Source organism: Ammodytes marinus (genome assembly GCF_949987685.1).
Source record: "Ammodytes marinus genome assembly, chromosome: 3".
NCBI lineage: Eukaryota > Metazoa > Chordata > Actinopteri > Uranoscopiformes > Ammodytidae > Ammodytes > Ammodytes marinus.
The window spans coordinates 17,962,535-17,981,427 of NC_137232.1; the positions used below are offsets into that span (position 1 = coordinate 17,962,535).

General features: G+C 41.3%; 2 protein-coding genes across 2 annotated transcripts; one reads left to right on the forward strand and one right to left on the reverse strand.

The window, feature by feature from the left end:
• The first annotated feature begins 1,310 nt into the window (after positions 1 to 1,310).
• rrp8 (ribosomal RNA processing 8) lies at positions 1,311 to 6,635 on the forward strand. Its single transcript, XM_080025074.1, has 9 exons — positions 1,311 to 1,482; positions 1,587 to 1,705; positions 2,194 to 2,363; positions 2,769 to 2,983; positions 3,327 to 4,158; positions 5,126 to 5,255; positions 5,347 to 5,453; positions 5,545 to 5,641; positions 6,141 to 6,635. The coding sequence occupies exons 2-9, from the start codon at positions 1,601 to 1,603 to the stop codon at positions 6,252 to 6,254; spliced, it is 1,770 nt and encodes a 589-aa protein (XP_079881200.1). The 5' UTR covers positions 1,311 to 1,482; positions 1,587 to 1,600; the 3' UTR covers positions 6,255 to 6,635.
• A 583-nt stretch (positions 6,636 to 7,218) lies between these two features.
• Positions 7,219 to 18,479, reverse strand: LOC307270686 (uncharacterized protein). Its single transcript, XM_080053509.1, has 14 exons — positions 18,355 to 18,479; positions 16,134 to 16,469; positions 15,559 to 15,867; positions 12,990 to 13,271; positions 12,735 to 12,891; positions 11,855 to 12,024; positions 11,107 to 11,388; positions 10,671 to 10,970; positions 10,284 to 10,568; positions 10,008 to 10,170; positions 9,228 to 9,388; positions 8,990 to 9,065; positions 7,763 to 7,790; positions 7,219 to 7,659 (listed from the first exon to the last, which is right to left on the reverse strand). The coding sequence occupies exons 1-14, from the start codon at positions 18,419 to 18,421 to the stop codon at positions 7,510 to 7,512; spliced, it is 2,766 nt and encodes a 921-aa protein (XP_079909635.1). The 5' UTR covers positions 18,422 to 18,479; the 3' UTR covers positions 7,219 to 7,509.
• Between the last annotated feature and the right edge of the window lie 414 nt (positions 18,480 to 18,893).

Sequence of the window (18,893 nt, forward strand, 5' to 3'; positions counted from 1 at the left end):
CTATCAGCTATTTTCCAGCTAATATGAGGTGGGTTTAGTTTTTAAATAATGTATAGCCTATATCTTAAGAAGCCAGGATAGTCCATAAAGTAAAGCTTAGTTCAGTTTATTATAAAAATAGTGTCATTTTAAATCCCAAAATCTTAACAATAAATATTTAGGGTCAGTTATTACATTTTGGTGAAAGCAAAAATTTAATATTTTTCTCTTAATAGTATCAATGATTTATGGATTAATGGATGTGTGTGTGTGTGTGTGTGGGGGGGGGGGGTGGCTGGGTGGGTGTGTGGGTGTGCGTACGTGCGAGTGTGTGTGTGTATGTGTGTGTGTCAGTTATATCCTCCTAATGGTTTCACTTATATCTACTCATTTTCTTCAGTGCTTTCAGCTCATATTTTCTATACAGTTTATAGAGTATTTAAATTAAATTTACTCAATCAATTCATGTGTATACTATTGGAAAATATTAAGTAAATCTACTCATTATTCATGGTTTGTTTTACTTGATTTCTAAGCTTTGAAATGTACTCAATATTTTTGAGTGTAATAATGTTACACCAATTAAATTAAGTAATGTGCAGTATTTGTTTTTAAGAGTGTACCATAGATAGTATCTAAAAGGTGTGTACACACATATATACATATACAGTACATGGTGGGCTTTTGTGTATAATGCAACACTCTATATTGAAGCAATTTACCGATTTAATTATTGACTCACTCTATAATGTAATAAAATCCTTACAATAATAGGATAATCACATTGATCGCTCCATATCTAATAAGTTGTTACATTATGGGCAAAATGATTTTACGTTTTGGGTGCAGTATTTAGTTATATTTTCGACCAGTAATTACATTTTGTGTTTTATTGATTTTTTTTTATTATTTTATTGAGTTTAAATACATAGCAAGGAAAATTAGGCCTATGGAAACTCTTGATGAAAATATAAATACATCAAATTTGTATTGGAGTTAGTGTTTCTGGATAGCCAACTATTTGAAGCCTATTTAAAGCTGGACCTCCAGAAATTCATTTGAGAAAAAGTTCATATATCCAATATATGATATATATATCACAATTCATCAAATAAAACCACAGCTATGCTTCTCAACCCTAATCCTAAAATACATCTGGTGGAGTTGTTTTACTTTAACCATTCTCAACAACAGCTTTAAGTGTAGGTTCATCTATATTTTTGGCCCCTTACCTCATTTTGACGAAAGACTTCATGTCCCATAAGTCTCTGGTGCGCCTGCGTCATCAACATGCGCTTGTAGTTCTGTTGACATGTTGCTTCCTTCACGCACATGAGACGAATGAACCAACGTGGCTTTGGCCTCTGAAAAGATATTTCCGCAGCTATTACACGTATTTAAATGTTAATTTAATAAAAATATTTAATAATAAACGCTGCCATTGAAGAAATAAGCTGTTTGTCTACTGAATCAGCTCGTTTTTCCCGCCTCAGAGACAACGCTGTGAGTAACTGAGTTAGCAGGGTAAACGCCTAGAAAAAGTGACACTGGTAAGATTTTTTTCTCATCTCCCAAAGTGATTTAAACATGTGTTTTGTTCAATACAGTCCTCGGTGGAAACATGTTTAATGAGGATGAAGACTGGAATGACGAACAAGACGATCAAGTCTTGACCAAAGCTGTTCCCCAAAACCCCCAGAAGGCGAGCAGCAGTCCAAATGTCAAGGTAAATGTTGATTCTGTTGAATTGCCTGCTGCTAGGATCAGAGCGAGCCAGTATTTCTATACCACATACAATGGTGCGCAGAGCATGGCTGTATTCTGTACTTGTGTTACATTATGAGGTAGACTACTTCTACTTTGTTTGGATATGTTATACTTGTACACTACTTACCGGTAATTACATTTATAGAAGATATATAGTATCTAGTTACTATGAAAGATTCTTAATGCTAAGCATATGACCAGTCTATAAAATATCATCCAATGCTACTGATTAAATAACAAAAAGTATTCAAACTGAGCTCTATATTGACCATTGATTAAACTAAAGTACAGTTGACGGATTACAGTATATATCCGATATTATAAATGTACAACAACACCGACATTAGCCATTGTGCGTGAAGATTGCTTTTACTTTAGATACTTAAAGTAAGTAAATATGGCTTAAAAACTTTATTACTGAATCATATTGTCTCAATTTCTAATCAGAAACCAAAGGTTGTTGGAAAGAAGAGCCTGCTGCGGACCCTGCAGCGCCTGGGAAAAGTGCAAGAACTGGAGTGGAAGAACGAGAGCCAGCAGCAGGACAGTGACAGTGAGACAGAAAAAGTCCCTGTCACATCACAGGAGGAGGAAGTCAAGGAAAAGAAGAAACGAATGTATGTAACTGCCTCTCAAGCACCAGTGGTTTCCTTGCAACTGATTTAATTGAAGTGGTTTTCTTCAAATCCACAGTGAAAAACGATATACCATATCATGAAACCATAAAATGTACACCGCATGGAAAGTAACAAGAAAACAAACAATATTCAATGAAATGAAAACACTTACCTTGTTGGCTGCGCATGCTACAAAATGGGAATTATAATGGCCACCTTCCTCTTAATGCATGTCGTTTTGCTCACCTGAGAGCACAATATGGCTTAATTGTGACGTCACTTTATTAACTATTTAGATCACGTTTTAACCTTAAAATGGAGACCTTGAACGTAACAATCAATGAAATGAATTCCCTTGCTTGTTTTTTGGAAATAGAAATAAAATTATATTTTTAATGATTACAGTTACAGAAGAAAAAGGGGAAAGAAAGTGGAGACAACAGAAGAGCAGCAAGATGATGGGGACAAAGATCAGACTGACAAAGATCAAACTGACAAAGATCAGACTGACAAAGTTCAGACTGACAAAGATCAGACTGTTAAAGACCAGACTGTTAAAGACCAGACTGTTGAAGAGGATAAACCTGTAACAAAAAAGAGGAAGAAAGACAAGAAAAATGGTGAGTAATTAACTGGTTAACTGCCAACATATCAAGTTTAGAGTTTTAAGTAATTAAAGGTGTAGTCTGCAATTCTGAAGAATGCTTGTTGTCAAAATCACTTTTAGTCAAAATAAATGTATATCTCCTCACAATCTGCTACCTGTCCGTACTGTGTCCGCTCAAAAAAAGCCATTGGGCCAGGCTCTGTTAATGCCAGCCATGTTGCTAGCAACAGTGGACCCCTTTGTTTACATACCAGTTTACAGAGTCAACGTTCTCCAGTATCGCTGACTGGATTGAGAATAATGTTGATCACAGTTAAATATGAGATAATAATATGAAAATTAAAATTTTCCTCAAGGGGAATCGAAGGAAAACACCACATCTGTGGTCGAGACAGAGCAAAAGGAAACGATACAACCTGCCAAAGTGGATGTAAACAAACCAGAGAACACAGACGGACTAAACAGGAAACAATGGAGAAACAAAATGAAGAACAAGAAGAAATGTAAAAATAAATACAGCGAGAAGAAGCCGGAGGAGGAAGTAAATAAAGCAGACAAAATCAAAACAGATTCACATAGCAACGGCAACAACAATAACCAAGACAAAAACAGTCTCCACACACCGCCGCCGGCCCTGAAAAAGAGGAAAGAACTTAAACCACAGAAAAGGAAAAAGACGAAAGAGGACACTGATGTAACCACGGAAACACCGACCCTCACAGGAGAAAAGGAGAAGAAAACAAAGACAGTGACTGAATCTCCTGCACCTGAACCTGTAGTGGAGATGGTGACAGATGTTCAGACGCCCGCCAAAAAACTCAAACCCGAGCTGAGCAAAGAACAGATCATGAAGAGAGAGAAGCTTCGGAAAATGCTCCACAGCCCAGAGACCCAGACCAATCTGGAGCAGTGTCCCGTGGAGCAGACAGACAAGATGGCGGCATCAGAAGGAGAAGAGGGGACACTGGACCGCTCGGCCTCCCTGCGGTCGCGCATGCAGCAGCGCCTGGAGTCGGCCCGTTTCCGCTACATCAACGAGCTCCTGTACAGCACGTCCAGCGGAGAGGCCAAGAGAATGTTCAACCAGGATCCAGAGGCCTTCGGGATCTACCACCGGGGATACACCGCCCAGGTTCAGAAGTGGCCCGCCAACCCAGTGGATGCCATCATCGCCGACATCCAAAAAAAGTGAGATAAATACAAGCAAGTTAAGGGCAATATTTAATGAGACAAAATAATAACCTAGATACATTTTAGGAGCTTTCAAAAGCATCTCATGGTCTTCTTCAACAAACTGTCTCAGATGACCCATTGTGAGCCAAGAGTTCTTGATAACATGTATGACCCCTATATGACAAATTGAAAACTAATCTCCCGTGTGAGGGTACCCAAGCCAGCCCAATTCAATGACGAATACAATGCTATAAAAAACTTACATTATTTTGTTACACATTATAAGATTTGTCAACTTAACTCTTAAAATTTTGAATGGCTGAAATAGAAGCTTGGTACTAGAGTAGAGGGGCACCTTGCAAAGGTTCAACACACATTTTCCGATAATTATTTTAACTCAGAACCAAAAACACAGTAAATGACAAGGAATCCTCTAAATCACGAAATGTGTCAAATATCACTGCACATTATTTTTTATTATCCATTACCTTCCTGAATTGCATTCTGTAGAAGCCGCATGCAGAATTTTAGAAAAAGAAAAGCAGCACTTCACTTTACAACCCAATTGTGGCAAAGGCAAGAGATCCTTTTTAATTTCAGCTCAGCAGATACTTAAATGTAGATTCTTGCAATCGATCAATACAGCACAACAAAATGCATTGTTATACTCCTATGATTTAGACACACTTTTTTTAACTTAACTTTTTCCCAAGCCATTAACAAGATTGATATCTTAACATTTCCAAAAAGAATACATTTCGTCAGACAGGTAATTGTTCTATGGGTCCAAACTATTTATTTATCTTGTGTATATTCAGTAAAGCTCTTCCATCACTCTGCAGAAGCCTTGCTAATATCAGAAGATTGGGAGAAGATAAAGGAATCTGGCTATTGGCTAACATTCACTGGTTTGTTGAGCCGTTTCAGCCTTTCAGTTTAATATGCTGTGATTGTAAACATCATCTGTATGGTTTTATTTCAGACCTCCCTCTCTGGTGGTGGCAGACTTTGGTTGCGGCGACTGTAAAATAGCGCGCAGCGTGAAGAACAAGGTGCACAGCTTCGACTTGGCCTCCATCTGTGAGCTTGTCACGGTCTGCGACATGGCAAACGTGAGTGTGTAGTTTTTCTGTAAGCAGATTATCATACAGCCTGTGTGACTGTGTTAGAGCATTAACACATTTTCTCTGTGTTTGTATGCAGGTCCCGCTTAAGGATGGCTCTGTGGACATCGCTGTGTTCTGCCTTTCTCTCATGGGAACCAACCTGGCTGATTTTCTAGCAGAGGCCAATCGTGTCTTAAAGATGGGGTAAAACATGTTACATTGGTTCAGTACAAGCATGACACATAGCAGTTCTCTATGTGTATTCTTAAATAACTTTTTTGCACTATTATTGTAGGGGTGTCCTAAAAATAGCAGAAGTGGCGAGTAGGTTCGAGAACGTGCGGAGCTTCATCACTGGGCTGGCAAATCTGGGTTTCAAGGTGGAGTCCAAGGTGAGGCAATGACATCATAATTAATTATTTCTGAATATACTCAATAAGTGGGTACATTGTCACAGCTGTTCTAAAATGAAACAATTATCAATATGCAGAAAATGGTTATTCTGGCATGCAAATATCTACATTTTACATGTTTGTTTCCAGCTAAAGAATCTTAATCCGATCATTTAAAAATCTCTAATACCGTTTGATTTGTTTATGTCAGCAGAGGCAGCATCATTATGTTTAATTGATTTGTTTTATAAGAAGTCAGTTTGCTCAAAGAGTGTGTTAGTAGCTGGCAGCTGCACCTTTAATGATTTATACCTTTTGGCTGTGGCGCTTTGGGCAGGAAACCTCAGGTAGAGAAGAACATTCAGTGAACTGCTTTATCGTTGGCAACAAAGAGACTTGATTAAATGTATTAAAGGTAGCAAAGTTCCATGGTGACTACTCACTGACTGACTGTATGTACAGGGTGATTGGAGTTTTTTTCTTTTCCTTTTTCCTTTAGGGCACAGAGAACACTCATTTCCACTCTTTTGAATGTGTGAAGACGGAAGAAGCTCCAGAAAATGTGAAGAAATATGGACTTGAGCTGAGGCCCTGTGTGTACAAGAAAAGATGAATTTATGTGAGAGGACTATGTGTTGTTCACTTCTGTTTTTGTATGGGCAGATTGGGTCTACTGTTTGTCAAAGCAGTAGTCATACTTAGTCTAATTGTATTTTTTTTTCTTCTACATTTTGAAGCCTCTGGGATCTGTTTGTTTTTCAGATTTCAACAGAATTGAAATACCTTTATTATTTGTACTAGATCTTTCATGTTATACATGCCATCAATATTCAGATCAGATGAATGCAGGTTAACTTCCATAGTCTCTGGTTTTGGATCAGTGGAATAACCCTGTCGACTTTTGTTGGAATGAAAACCACCATATGTACATTACGTACAGGCCACCACGTTATTACTAAGTTATGTATATGTTTTGATTATCTTACAAATGATGGAAAAGTGAAAAACTAAATATACATCTTTTAAATGAATTTGTCTTGTGTCTGTATGTTACATATCATTCATGATTGTAGTAATTTATCTAGTAAAGTACTGCAGTTGCGTGAAACAAAACTGTTAATGCACACAAAAAAGTAATATTTACTTATATTTGAATAACTCTTAGAAACGTTAATAGCAAATGGATGTTAGACGTTCTCTAAGTAAGAACCTTAAAAGGAACCAAAGTCATTGGCAATTTGTCATGATAAAAGTTCTGATTTGCTTCCTTGTGTGTGCAATCAATTTCCACCAGAGGGCGTAACAGCACTATAACTGCAGTCTAAATGTGAGCTGGTGAGCTGCATATGAGTTCCTGTGCATCTGGATCATATTCAGTATGAGAATTTATTTTTAGGATTATGCCTGTTGTCACAACAGATGGTGCTTCACTAATGTAGTCGACCAAAGATACCACAAGGGCAGATGGTGTGTACTTAAAGTCACGGGAAAGTTGGTCACTCAGCTCTACTATATATGGGAATGTTTTTGTTCTAGTAGTCATATTGTAACAAAGAGTTTTATGTGGATGACTTTATTCTCAAATATCAGAAAATATATGTATGAAAACAATAGAACATTCGAGCAATGTCAAAGTGCAGAAGTAATTCAATCAAAATCATTAATGCCAATCAATCAAAATTAAAACACTATAAAAACTGATATTTCTGTACATAAAAAGAGGATCCTTTCACTTCTTATGCTGATACAAATACACTGAAATCATGGGAAAAAAATAATGCTGCAGTTCCAGTAAGCCTTCATAGCTTGTTTTGTACACAAAGTAAAGCTGAATGTGTAATCTAAAGCCCTGCAGAGCACCGTTATCTTCACACCGTGCTCTTGACGTCAATGACGATGGAATAGCTGATCAGCTGAGCGTATTCCTTACTGTCCTTTTCCATTGCCGGTGGCTTCTTCACCTCAGGAGAGCCGGGCTCTTGCATCAGGGTCGTTAAGGCCGACAGTGACTCCCGCTTCTGTATTATGGGGAGAGTGCAGCCATGTGACCAAATCAAGATTTGTTTTTGAACATATAAGTAAAGGAAAATAATCTTGCATTTCATTTTTAGTTGCTCTTACCTTACTTGGCTTCTTGCTATTTCCTTTGCTGTAAAACAAAATCACAAAACGATTTGTATTTACCACTTTTTAAATGACCGAAGACTACCACTAGATGGCACTGTGACTTAATCTGACAACCCCGGGTCAGTTCAAAGGGGCAAAGTTGCAGGTGTTAAAACAATATGAGAGACAGGAATATTGATGGTGATGACTTATGACCCCGAGGCCTCATCATTGATCTCTGATGTCAGAGGCAGTAGCTCACTTTGTACATTATGACCCTGGTGACATAAAGACCAGCCACGATCCAAAAGTGTCCCCAGGACTGTAGGAGAGACTGGGGGTGTATAAGTCTCAAAATAGCTTTTCTCTCGGGGACTCATGTTGTCTTGTGTACGCTGTGTGACTGACCTTCCCAAATTAGCCTCGACAGGACCCTCCCACTGGAGCGAGGGGATAATGGGACAGTGGCTCATTCAACCAATGGCACCTTGACCAAACGGTTGTGACCAGGGACAGAGGCCTATTGAAAAAGCTTGTGGGCCACACAGCTGTAGCCTACTGTTCTGGTGGAGCTCTATCCAGAGCCAGACCTGATCTGATCCTGACAGACATTCCTTTGGAGACGTTAAGATTTTGGCAGTGGGTGTAGAAATGTGCAAACTTCTTGCAGACAGAAACCATAAACAGTTCTGGGGGGGATTGTGACAGATATCCCACATCGGTCGTAAAAAGACAAGTGACTCACTGATTTTTCTCCAACAGCAATAAGATTAAGAGGTGGATTTGTGGATTTCACCTCATTGATGAATGGCAGCTCCAATTTCATTACACTAATAACTTCCGACTGGACTGGACTTTTTTGAACCTTTCCCACTTGTTTTTTTTTTTTTCTTCAATGTGGCTTTGATAATAATGAGCCAACTAACATCAGTCTGCTAGTAGAAAGAGCCAGGAGTAACACTGCTAAAAGCCAGACTACAGAAGTGGAAAAATAAATCAAGCCTATAAACAATCTCTACCTGTCTACGAGTTGGCCTGCGGTGGTAGAAGCACCTGTCTGCTTTAGCCACATTGCTTCCTGTTTGTGAATACCTTGCACGACACTGGGGTTTTAGTGAGTTGGGGTTAACAATGCGTGCATCCTGTTTGTCTCGTTTTTGTATGGCACTGGCAGTGTTGCCCTCGTTTGCCCGTCAACATTTCACCTGCCTAGCTGCACCTGTATTTATGCAATCAACTCACCAGCACACCCAGATAGTGACGCCCACAGTTAGCATGATGGCCAAGGCCGAAGATATGCAGATCGTGGTCACCAGTGCTGAAACACACACACACACATATGCACAGTTGTCAAAAGCCACAAGTTCAAGGCCAATGTCTGATAATGTAGACTATACCTCAGCGCGTCGATATGATCAGAATTTCTTGAGTAAACATGTCTGTCTGCTCAGAGAGTGTAGATGGAAAGTAGTATACTCACCAAACAGTTTCTCTTGGCTCGTGACCTCCACTTGAATGTTGACTGTGGCTGAGTGGTGATAAAAGGACGCCCAGCAGGTGTACAGGCCTTCGTCCTTCTCTGTGAGCTCCGACTGGAAGACCATTGCAACTCCTTCCATGTGGACCAATGAACCATCACTCCTGGAACACAAATTCACCGTTAACCGAAGAATGAGAATGCTGGAATAGCCACTATTTCCTTAATGTCAACAAATCACTTGAAAAGGAACGAAACCAACAATGTGTATGTATCTTCTAAAGATGCAACTCTTCAAAATTGTAACACTATATATTTTTTTTTAAAGTGCATTATCTGAGGGGGCCATTTTCAGACATGGATTAACACACATTTGTATTTACTGTATGTACAGCAGCAGGATGTGCGTGTGGGATCGACTCAAAATAAACTGCAGTAGAGCGGCCACATTTTAAAAGTAGGATTACGCTACAGAGGAATACCAGATATCGGGCGTTGGCTATCCAGACAATACTTGTTAGCAATAGGAATTCATTGTTGGTTTGAGTCTTCTCATGGGATTTTTTTTACATTAAGAAAAAATCAGCATACCTACAAACTTATGCCTTAACATCAATCTTTTTGCTGGAATCAATCCAGTTGAATTTTTTTCACTCTGATAATAATTTATCAACTCAGAGTGTATTCGCTCTTTTTAATGGGGGGAAACATTGAGTACACTGTATGCACAGGTGCTTCCTCCTGATGATTAGGAAGTAGACAATCGACTAGAGGATACACCACCTTTTACAGTCCAGGTTGTACTCTGGCACGTTGCCTTCGACTTGGAGCAGAATTCTCTGGTTGTGAATATTTTCCTGGAGAGCCATACTGTGTACGATTGGTCCACCAGCGGAGCGGCATTTCAGAGGAGTGGTGTGGTTTAACACTCTCACAGAGGAGATATCTGCAGAAAAGTCAGTTGAACCTTGAGGATGAACCTTGTATCTTTGGAGCTCTGAGTGCATTTAAGTACATTCGAGCTGAAGTTCACATTGGCACTGTTTCTGTTAAACTCACGGTATCTGGGGAGACGAATGGTCCTCTTCTCCGTGGCTCCATGTTTGAAATGGTACACACAGGTCAGGTCCTGCCCCTCGAGAAGGGCAAGAGGGAACTGATAAGTCAGCCTGGCTTTCTGGACGTCGCCTACTAACGTTGAGTTGAGGGGTGTTTGGCCTTTTGCATTTTGGGAAAGGACCCAGGTGAGGTTGGTCCCCACACCCTCCCCTCTACACTCACACACTGCCATCCAGAGGGGAGAGTGCTGCTGTCTCACCACATACACACTCAGCACAGGGGGCTCTGAAAGAGAGAACAGGGGGGGTGACAGAAAGGGGATGAGCAGCTGTGCAAGTGTGCATGTGTCACAAAAAAAGAAATATGTCTAAGAAAGACATAACGTACTGTGCGAAGGAATGCGTATCGTTCTTTTTGCTGGTGCTTGGAGGCTTGGATGCTCCACCATGCAAGTCAAATTCTGACCAGAATACAAAGATGACAAGATGTGCACAGAGCTTCGGGCCGATACCAAACCATCGGCCTGGACTTCAGTCTGCGACGCATGACTGATGCTGATGTGACTGTTTCCAACACTCCAGGTTATGTTTGCTGCCAGGGCAACGCTGCTCACAGAACAGTCCACCTTTGTGTACACGTCACCCTCTTTCCACTCGCTGCTGGAGTTGATGGTGATGTTGGGGTGAGCTGCGTTTGCAAAGAGAAGTTAAACCACAGGAAGTTAGGAGACAAAATGAATAATGGATCTATGCTTGTGCTTACTTGGCCAAATATGGCTGCTACTCAGACAAAAATTATCCGTTGCTTGATTTGTCGAGCATACCACAAAGAGGGAGGGTGATACTTCTGTTCTCTGGCTCCTCAAACGCAGGGTGATTTATCACACACTCCGCAGTGAGCTCCCAAGGCGAGCAGGCAGGGAGGAGCAAGACTCCCCTGACGGAGTGGCTTCCATTATGAGAAGTGAAATTGAACCAGTAGACTCCAGACACACCCTCTGGTAGAAGCCAGGACATGTTGGCTGCAGGAACGGCATCAGCTGCTGAGCACTTAATCACCTTGTGTCCATCTTCAGTCTGCAAATCAACTTGTATCGTGGGAGGAACTGAGAGGAAAAACGTGGAGAGAGAGAGGGTTCCACATCAATGTTTCATAGTCAGACAGTGCATGAAATTTAAAATGTATCCAGTCTCAAAGCAATAGTGCGTAACTTCTGTGGCTCCCCATGAGGAATCCTGAGTCATTACAACACTGTCGGTGCAGCTACATGAGGTAAGCTTTCAGTTTACGTCCAGGTTTTTTCATAGCAGTAGAATCAACAACTGCAAAATGTCTTGGACGCTTCCTAGGATTTTTTCAAAGCACCTGAGCCAGTGTCTGAGGGGGGGGGGGGGGGGGCACCAGTTTGTAAACTCTGCCATACTGAGAAATACAGAGAGAGTTTTGTGGAGCTGATAGGCCTTATCAACTTTGTCTCAACTCGTTTGGCGATGGCTTGGATGTAACTGACATACTGTACATTTATATGAAAAGGTTATGCACTATAGCTTTAAAGTACAAATTTGACCTACCAGGCTGTGTGACTTGAGGTTTAACTGTGATATTAAACCTCAGTGTTGCATGAAGATGGTGATAAAAGTAGAAACATTCGTACAGGCCGGCATATTGAGGCCCCACAGGACCGTGAGCTGTGAAGCGGCTGCCATTCAACTCCACACCTTCAGGCAAGGGCCCGTCATCTCTAGAGTGAAACACAGGTAAACATTGGGAATCCATTCCTCAATTTACTGATGTTAAAATGTGGCAAGTAACATTCTACAAGAAGTTATTATTTCGATAAGGAAAAGCTTCTAAGTCTGGTTCCTGCTGTCTATCACTTGTGGTTTGATGCCACCAAACGTGTTACCACATCCTTCACAGGGTACGTAGGTTTCAGTCACCGTACATGAGGAAAGAAGTGTTGTTACCCATTTACCCCTGTTGTTCTTTTTTTTTCTCATGTGCAATAGAAAAAATTACAATCGTAACAAAACCAAAATGAACAAAACAATAGAATCTATACAATCAGAGGCCAGAATTTTACATTTGGCTCGATCATCCCTACAATCAAACCTGTACGAGTGACACAACAAGACATTCTGCCTTAAAGGTGTATGCTCCAGAGATTTACTGTTGGACTCACAAAAGAAAGATTTAAAAAATAACGTTCAAATTCAAAGCAGCTGAGGCTGCGATTTCCTGACTTAAAGCCCTCAGTATTTGGGTTTAACTCCTAAAATATTGGATCCTACACTTCCCATAATTCAGCTTAATACCCTGATGACATCATCTGGCATATTTTTCGTACCGCAGAAATCTCAGAAGAGTTACTATCTTCACATGTTGAGTAGGCCATGGGGAGGGAACTGAACTTTGTGTAAAATGTTACTTTTACCACCAAACATTTCTTACTTTTCGCAGGTAACATTGTAACTCGGCACATTCCCAGTGACCTGTACGTGGAAGACTGTGTCACGTTGTCCTTCCTGCAGCTCTAAAGACTCAGTATATCGGAAGTCGTCATTTTTGCTTTCGGGCTCGGAGTACAACAACTCAACTCCTGACAAATCTGCAGAACAGAAAGCACATCTGTTTATTGTAACTTCAACATGATGAGCATCAGCAAAGTTTTTCCAAGTGTGAAACCCTGGTAATAGGCCTACTTACAAAAAGACGGCAGAGTTATGACTCGTGACACTCTGTGGGTAAATTTGGGGTGGTCAAACACACAGGTGACATTGTGTCCCTCATACACGGCTGCAGGGAGGTGGACTGAGCTGGTTTGGATGTCTGGGTCCACAGTGTTCTCTCTCTGCAGCTCTTCATCGCCGTTCAAAGCCAAGGAGATGTCAGTGTCAGGCCTCCCTCCAGACGAAACGCAAGAGACCACCCAGAACTCACTTCCTTCATGTTGTACCATCTCTGCTTTAATGCTCACATTTGGCCGCGCTGCAGAGCAGGAAGAAAGGCGAGAAGAGTTATTCTTCCGAGAGCTGTCATGTTCTTTCCAGCAAATTAAAAAGTCAGATAGCAATTTGAGGCTCTGGGTGTTTTTGTTGAATAGGAAGCGGTGGCCGGATGAGCGGGATATTAGCTAAACACAAGCCGTAAGGGGGCTTCTGCTTGGGTTGTGCAGAATGCTGACTTAGGCTTATCACCTGTCCCATCTGTTGGCCTGGCTGCAGCTGAGAGCAGATGTCTGGCCCAGCAGCTGTCCAACCAATGCTGAGAGAACCGCAGGCTTTAATACAGGGGAATCAGCAGAGATCAGAGTCTACTATCAAATACATAAAAGCTGTGGTGTCATGCAATAGCCAGCTTCCATTAACGGGTTTGACAAGTGAGCTAACACCTCATAACAGCGGGTGGCTGGGGAAGGGTACGAACTATTAGAGTGAGTTAAAGCACTTTGGCTTAAGCAAAAAAAAATCCATCTGTTAACACAAACACTTTTGTTTTGATTTACACACCAGTTAGAAAATTACTCCAGTGGAGTGTGAATGTATTGAGGACAAATGAGCTGCCTGGCCCGGGTCACGCTAATGGGATTGTTATCCAACAGTCTCTCTCTATGCAGGGATCTGGACGCTTGTGACTGAATAAAGTGTGGATGCAGTGGCCAAAAAAGAAAAACATTTGGAAAATTAATTAATTACTACAATTTGTTGTTATGTACTTTTGGCAGTGATTGTAATCTAAATATGGTGGTGGTGTTACAATCCTAACAATCGGCATTATGCTGCACCAAACAGGAGTCTGTCCTTGCTAGAGGTAGTCCATGTGCCATGGGAACCAGAGCCATCAACACGGGGTGTGAACTTGAACATTGCTGAATCAGCTCTGAGATACTGAGATGAAAACAAAACCAATTGTCAGAGTTTTTGTGTCTTTTATTTCTTTGTTTGTTTGTTTATCTGTACCAGTCGCATAATGCCAGCCTGGGTTGTATAAGCTCAAGTAGTTTTGCTTTAAAATTTTACACGAGTCGTTTGGCTTCAATATGCATACACTTGAGTAACATCTGGAAAGGTTTATGCTACATAGTCTAATTGAAATATCAGTGAGTTCATATAAATAGTCTTCTCTAAATTGGCATTAGTGACTTTCTTGGCCATTAGGGGGCAGCAGTAACAAGTTGTGAACACGGTACATATCGTTACCCTTTAAATTGATGCGGTAAATTTGTAAGCAAACAGTTGCATATCAGAAAGAACATTATCATTCATTTGGAGTCGAGTTTTTGGCCACCTGCATGGCAAATGCAAGTTCAGTATTCATTCTCCCTGCTCTGTTTTTGGTCTCCACAAACTCCTGAGGGACATACAGTATATGTCTTTTTAGCTCCTAAATGCACCAGCTAGCTGTTAACTCTGTCTGTCTGCTGTTAATGCTGAGCAGGTAGTGCACAGTTGATACATCTGAGCTTTTTTTGTTGTTGCTGAAAATAGCTTTCTGCTGCTGAAAACAACGCTGCTAAGAGTGAAACACAATAGAAAAGCTTCAGTTTATAATTCCCTTTGGACCATTCAATACAATTACGTTGTTTGTCTTTATATACACATGGTCATTTGATCTTGTAATAATATAAAAAATAATATCGATTATAGTGGCTTTAATGCTGTAAATGTAGCAGATAAAAGTTTTTTTCAAAGCATTGTGTCTTAATAAAGTGGAGTCAAGCTGGATTGCTGAGGTAGGCACCTATCAGCAATACTTTATGGTGTAGCCTATTGTGCAAGAACTCTGTTGTAGCTAAACGTTGTAAAATGTTCAATATTTCAACCACTCAAAAGACCTTTTATATAATGGGTCTAAAGATTTTTTGCGAAAAAGTAAAAACAAAAGTTGAACTGGCGAAATGCAGCCACCCAACTGCACCCCGCACTGTGATCGGATATCATTATTAATTAGTTACTGGGAATGTTGCTGCATTAAGTTGATCCATAGGCTGGATGCCAGGGATAGAGTGCACTCCCACACGAATGCATTGCCACTGTGCATTGTGATTTATGGTCTGTCACGGTGTATGTGGAGCAGAGTGAGAAGGAACGGCCCGCGTGAAAAATCATCAGGAGAAAGTTATTGTGAGATGCTGAGTCATGACGCACGGTTACAAAAACTCTGAGTGGTGGTGATGCAGTAAAATACCTGACCTGCCTGCAACACAGATGTGGGCTACAAGCACAACAACAACAACAACAACAACACCGTCACACTCGGCTGTAAGTGGACTTACTGTACGTCTCCACCCTCACTGTGGTGAGTTTAGGGTTCTGGAAGGTGGAGTGTTGGACCACGCAGGTCACGCTGTCCTCGTCTTGCAGGTGGGTGGGGAAGCTGAGGGTGCTGATCAGGGTGGAGGTGCCGTTTGAGTGAACAGTTTCAATCACATCCACTGTATAAGGATCGTCTGGGGGAGGCAGGCTGCTGACCAACCAGCTGATCTGAGCAATAGGCCTGCCACCAACAGCAGAGCACGTCACCGACTGAACGTGAGAGCCGTTTATGGTCCCTGCATTCACCAGGGTGTGGACGTCAGGCCGAGCTGTGAACGAATGTAAGTAAAATAGTCCTTACAGTAAATGATGCAGGCAGGTCTTTAGTCAAATAATTAGCATCTCTAATAACTTATTGAACATACATTATAAAAAGGTTGAGTCAGCAATTCTTGCGAATGTTTGTCGTCACAATCACTTTTTGTCAGTATCAGTGAATATCTCCTCACGATCCATAACCACTGGTTTGACAAACGGTGATTTTGATAACAAGCCATCTACAGAAAACTCTGCCTACAGTTTTAACTTCACTTACCTTCCACATTGAGGAATACACTGCCGGAGATGGAGAAATCTTCCATCTCTGAATCAAACTCACAGATGTATTGTCCCTCTACGCCCACACTGGACACACTCATCATAACCGTGAGGTTGGTGACAGAGTCTGGTTCTGAGAAGACATTGCGAGCAAATGGCTCATCGTTAAGAAATCCTGCCAGTGCCTTGGACTTCAAGTTGGAGCTGATCTGCCGTTTCCACGAGGCGCTCTGGATCTGACTTTGGCCCAGATATCTGCACCTCAGGTACACGTCCTCTCCCAGTACTCCTGTGATGTTCTGCGTGATCTCAATAATGGGCTTTCCACTCGCATCTGAGACAGGGAGACAACACAGTGTTCCAGGTCAAAAGTTCACCAGAACGGTCTCAAAATTGCGGACACAAGCAAAGCAGAAATGTCTAGATGGGAAAATAGTGATGTTCCTCTTCCTGAGAGGACGGACAGCGGGCTGATAGACGTCCACTGTTGTGCCTATGAAAGGGCTTTTTGCACATCCTATTGTCTTTCACTACTTGAGCGAACCTGTGATGGATGAGGCAGAATAACTGGGTCAGTGGTTATGAGGCTCTCAGTCATCTTATCATAATTAGAAAGTGCCAAAGAGCAATCAATATTAACAGGACTAAGAGTCTACACAGCCACGCCGCTGGTGCTAAATGATGCTAGTGCTTAGAGCTAACTGCTCAGCAAGTAAAGTGTGGAAAATGGAAAAAATGGAAATGACAAAATTATAATTTTCATGACAATCCATCAGAAAAGAAAAACGTGAAATTCTTAGTTAAAGATGTAGTCATGTCTAGTAGTTAAAGGGCTGAATTGGACGTTGTGCACACCGCCATGACACTTGAGAAATGTGGCCTTGTCCCCACAGTGTATATATAATAGGGGACTCCATTATGTTAATGAAATGAAAACAGTCCAAAAGTTACGCCCCGATCCATACCCAGACACCGCCGACCTCTTCCCTCCACACTTGAGAAATCAGCCATGATTAGTGGAGGTTTCAGAGGAAGGGACATTTAATAGAAGTGACAGGTTTTAGCACTTGCAGTAAGGACTGTTTGCATATAAACTCCCTCTCCTCCTGCATCCTCTGACTCTTGACTTTATCAAAGTGCACTCGAGGACACTCTTTGTTCTATTAACCAGATGAAGCTGAGAACTTCTATTCAGCTTTAGAAACATTATGAGCGAAATGATAAAAGCTTGCTGCTGCCGCACTGCTTTATGGGAAACCATGGGACACACAGCCATCTGCTACAGTCTGAACTAAACTGTTTGCATTTAATGCTGTTAAAGTTGGATTGCTTTTGGTCTTACTTCAAATCACAGGAAAAATGGAAACAATGTGGAGAGCCTCCAAAGCCTTTTTTAAGAGGAGAGGACACAGAGGGAGAGAATAAATACGCTGTATAGGGGTTCAATTATGCCTTGTGGGTTCATGATTCATTTGTCCTTGCAGGTTATGGCCAAAACAAAGGTCAGCCAAGCGTGGAAAAAGGCACACCTTAAGGATACAAACTAAGTAATAAAATAGAAAGGAATCGGGTATTCATGCGCTGCATTATATTTCCTGAGCTCCGGGGGCTTCTTTTCTCACCAGGCAGAAACCCATTCAGCCGTTGCACAAGGCAACCCTTCCTCTGCAGAGTGGGGATGTGGTAAACAAGACTTTCGACTGTTCAAAAACACAAAGCTTTTCAACACATTTAAACTTTCATCTCCAACTGTAAGTCCCAGTGACTGTGCAAGAACAAAGACTGCATACTGAATCCAAAACTGTACGGTAGAATACATGTATAAAAGTGTAACCTGCAGAGGGGTTTTCCCCCTTACACACAGGATTTAAAAAAAACTTTAACGACTCTCATATATAACCTTTAAAAGGCTGTAAAGAAACTAATGTGGTTTTAGGTGACTCCACTGATCAATAATATTAACAAACCGAATGCCAGTGTGACAATACCAACATGCCATCAGCAATATATCGCGGAATTACTTATTTACTGCTTTCGAGATGCATCCAGTGTGTGGCTTTATTGCCTGTGTGCATTTATAATTGGACTAATAAGTTAGGTAAACCATGGCAGTGCTGTTTAGTGTGAATGCCACAGGTTAAACAAGACCTCAAGAGGCCAGTAAAATAACCCCATAAACAGCTGACAGTCACAGACAAATTGTAACCCTGCAGACTTACCCAGAATTTCCAAGCAGTGAGCAACATTTAGGACAAGACCCAAAATCAACAGCCCTGAGCATCCCATGATGGAGTCATTGATTGAAATAGAGTTGGACCAACTGACTGTACGTCAGGCATCAGGGTATTTAAAGTGTGTGTGTGTGAATGTGTGTTCTGTGGTTTATGGTAAGGAGGCATACGCCCTCTACAGCTGACACTGATGTGCCTTTTGTGTGTGTGCACATCAGATGTCACTCATACACACACATGCGTATATGCTCTATTTCTCTCTCTCTCTCTCTCTCTCACACACACACACACACACACACACACACACACACACACACACACACACACACACACACACACACACACACACACACACACACACACACACACACACACACACACAGGTTGGCTGCTTTCTGAAACAATAACTAGGCTGCTTTGTGTCACTGTCTGCTGCATGTGCATGATTCTTTTTTCTCTGAGTTACCGTGCATGTTTCTGATTAGTTACTGGACCACCTCCTATAGCAGGGTCGCCTAGGGACATGG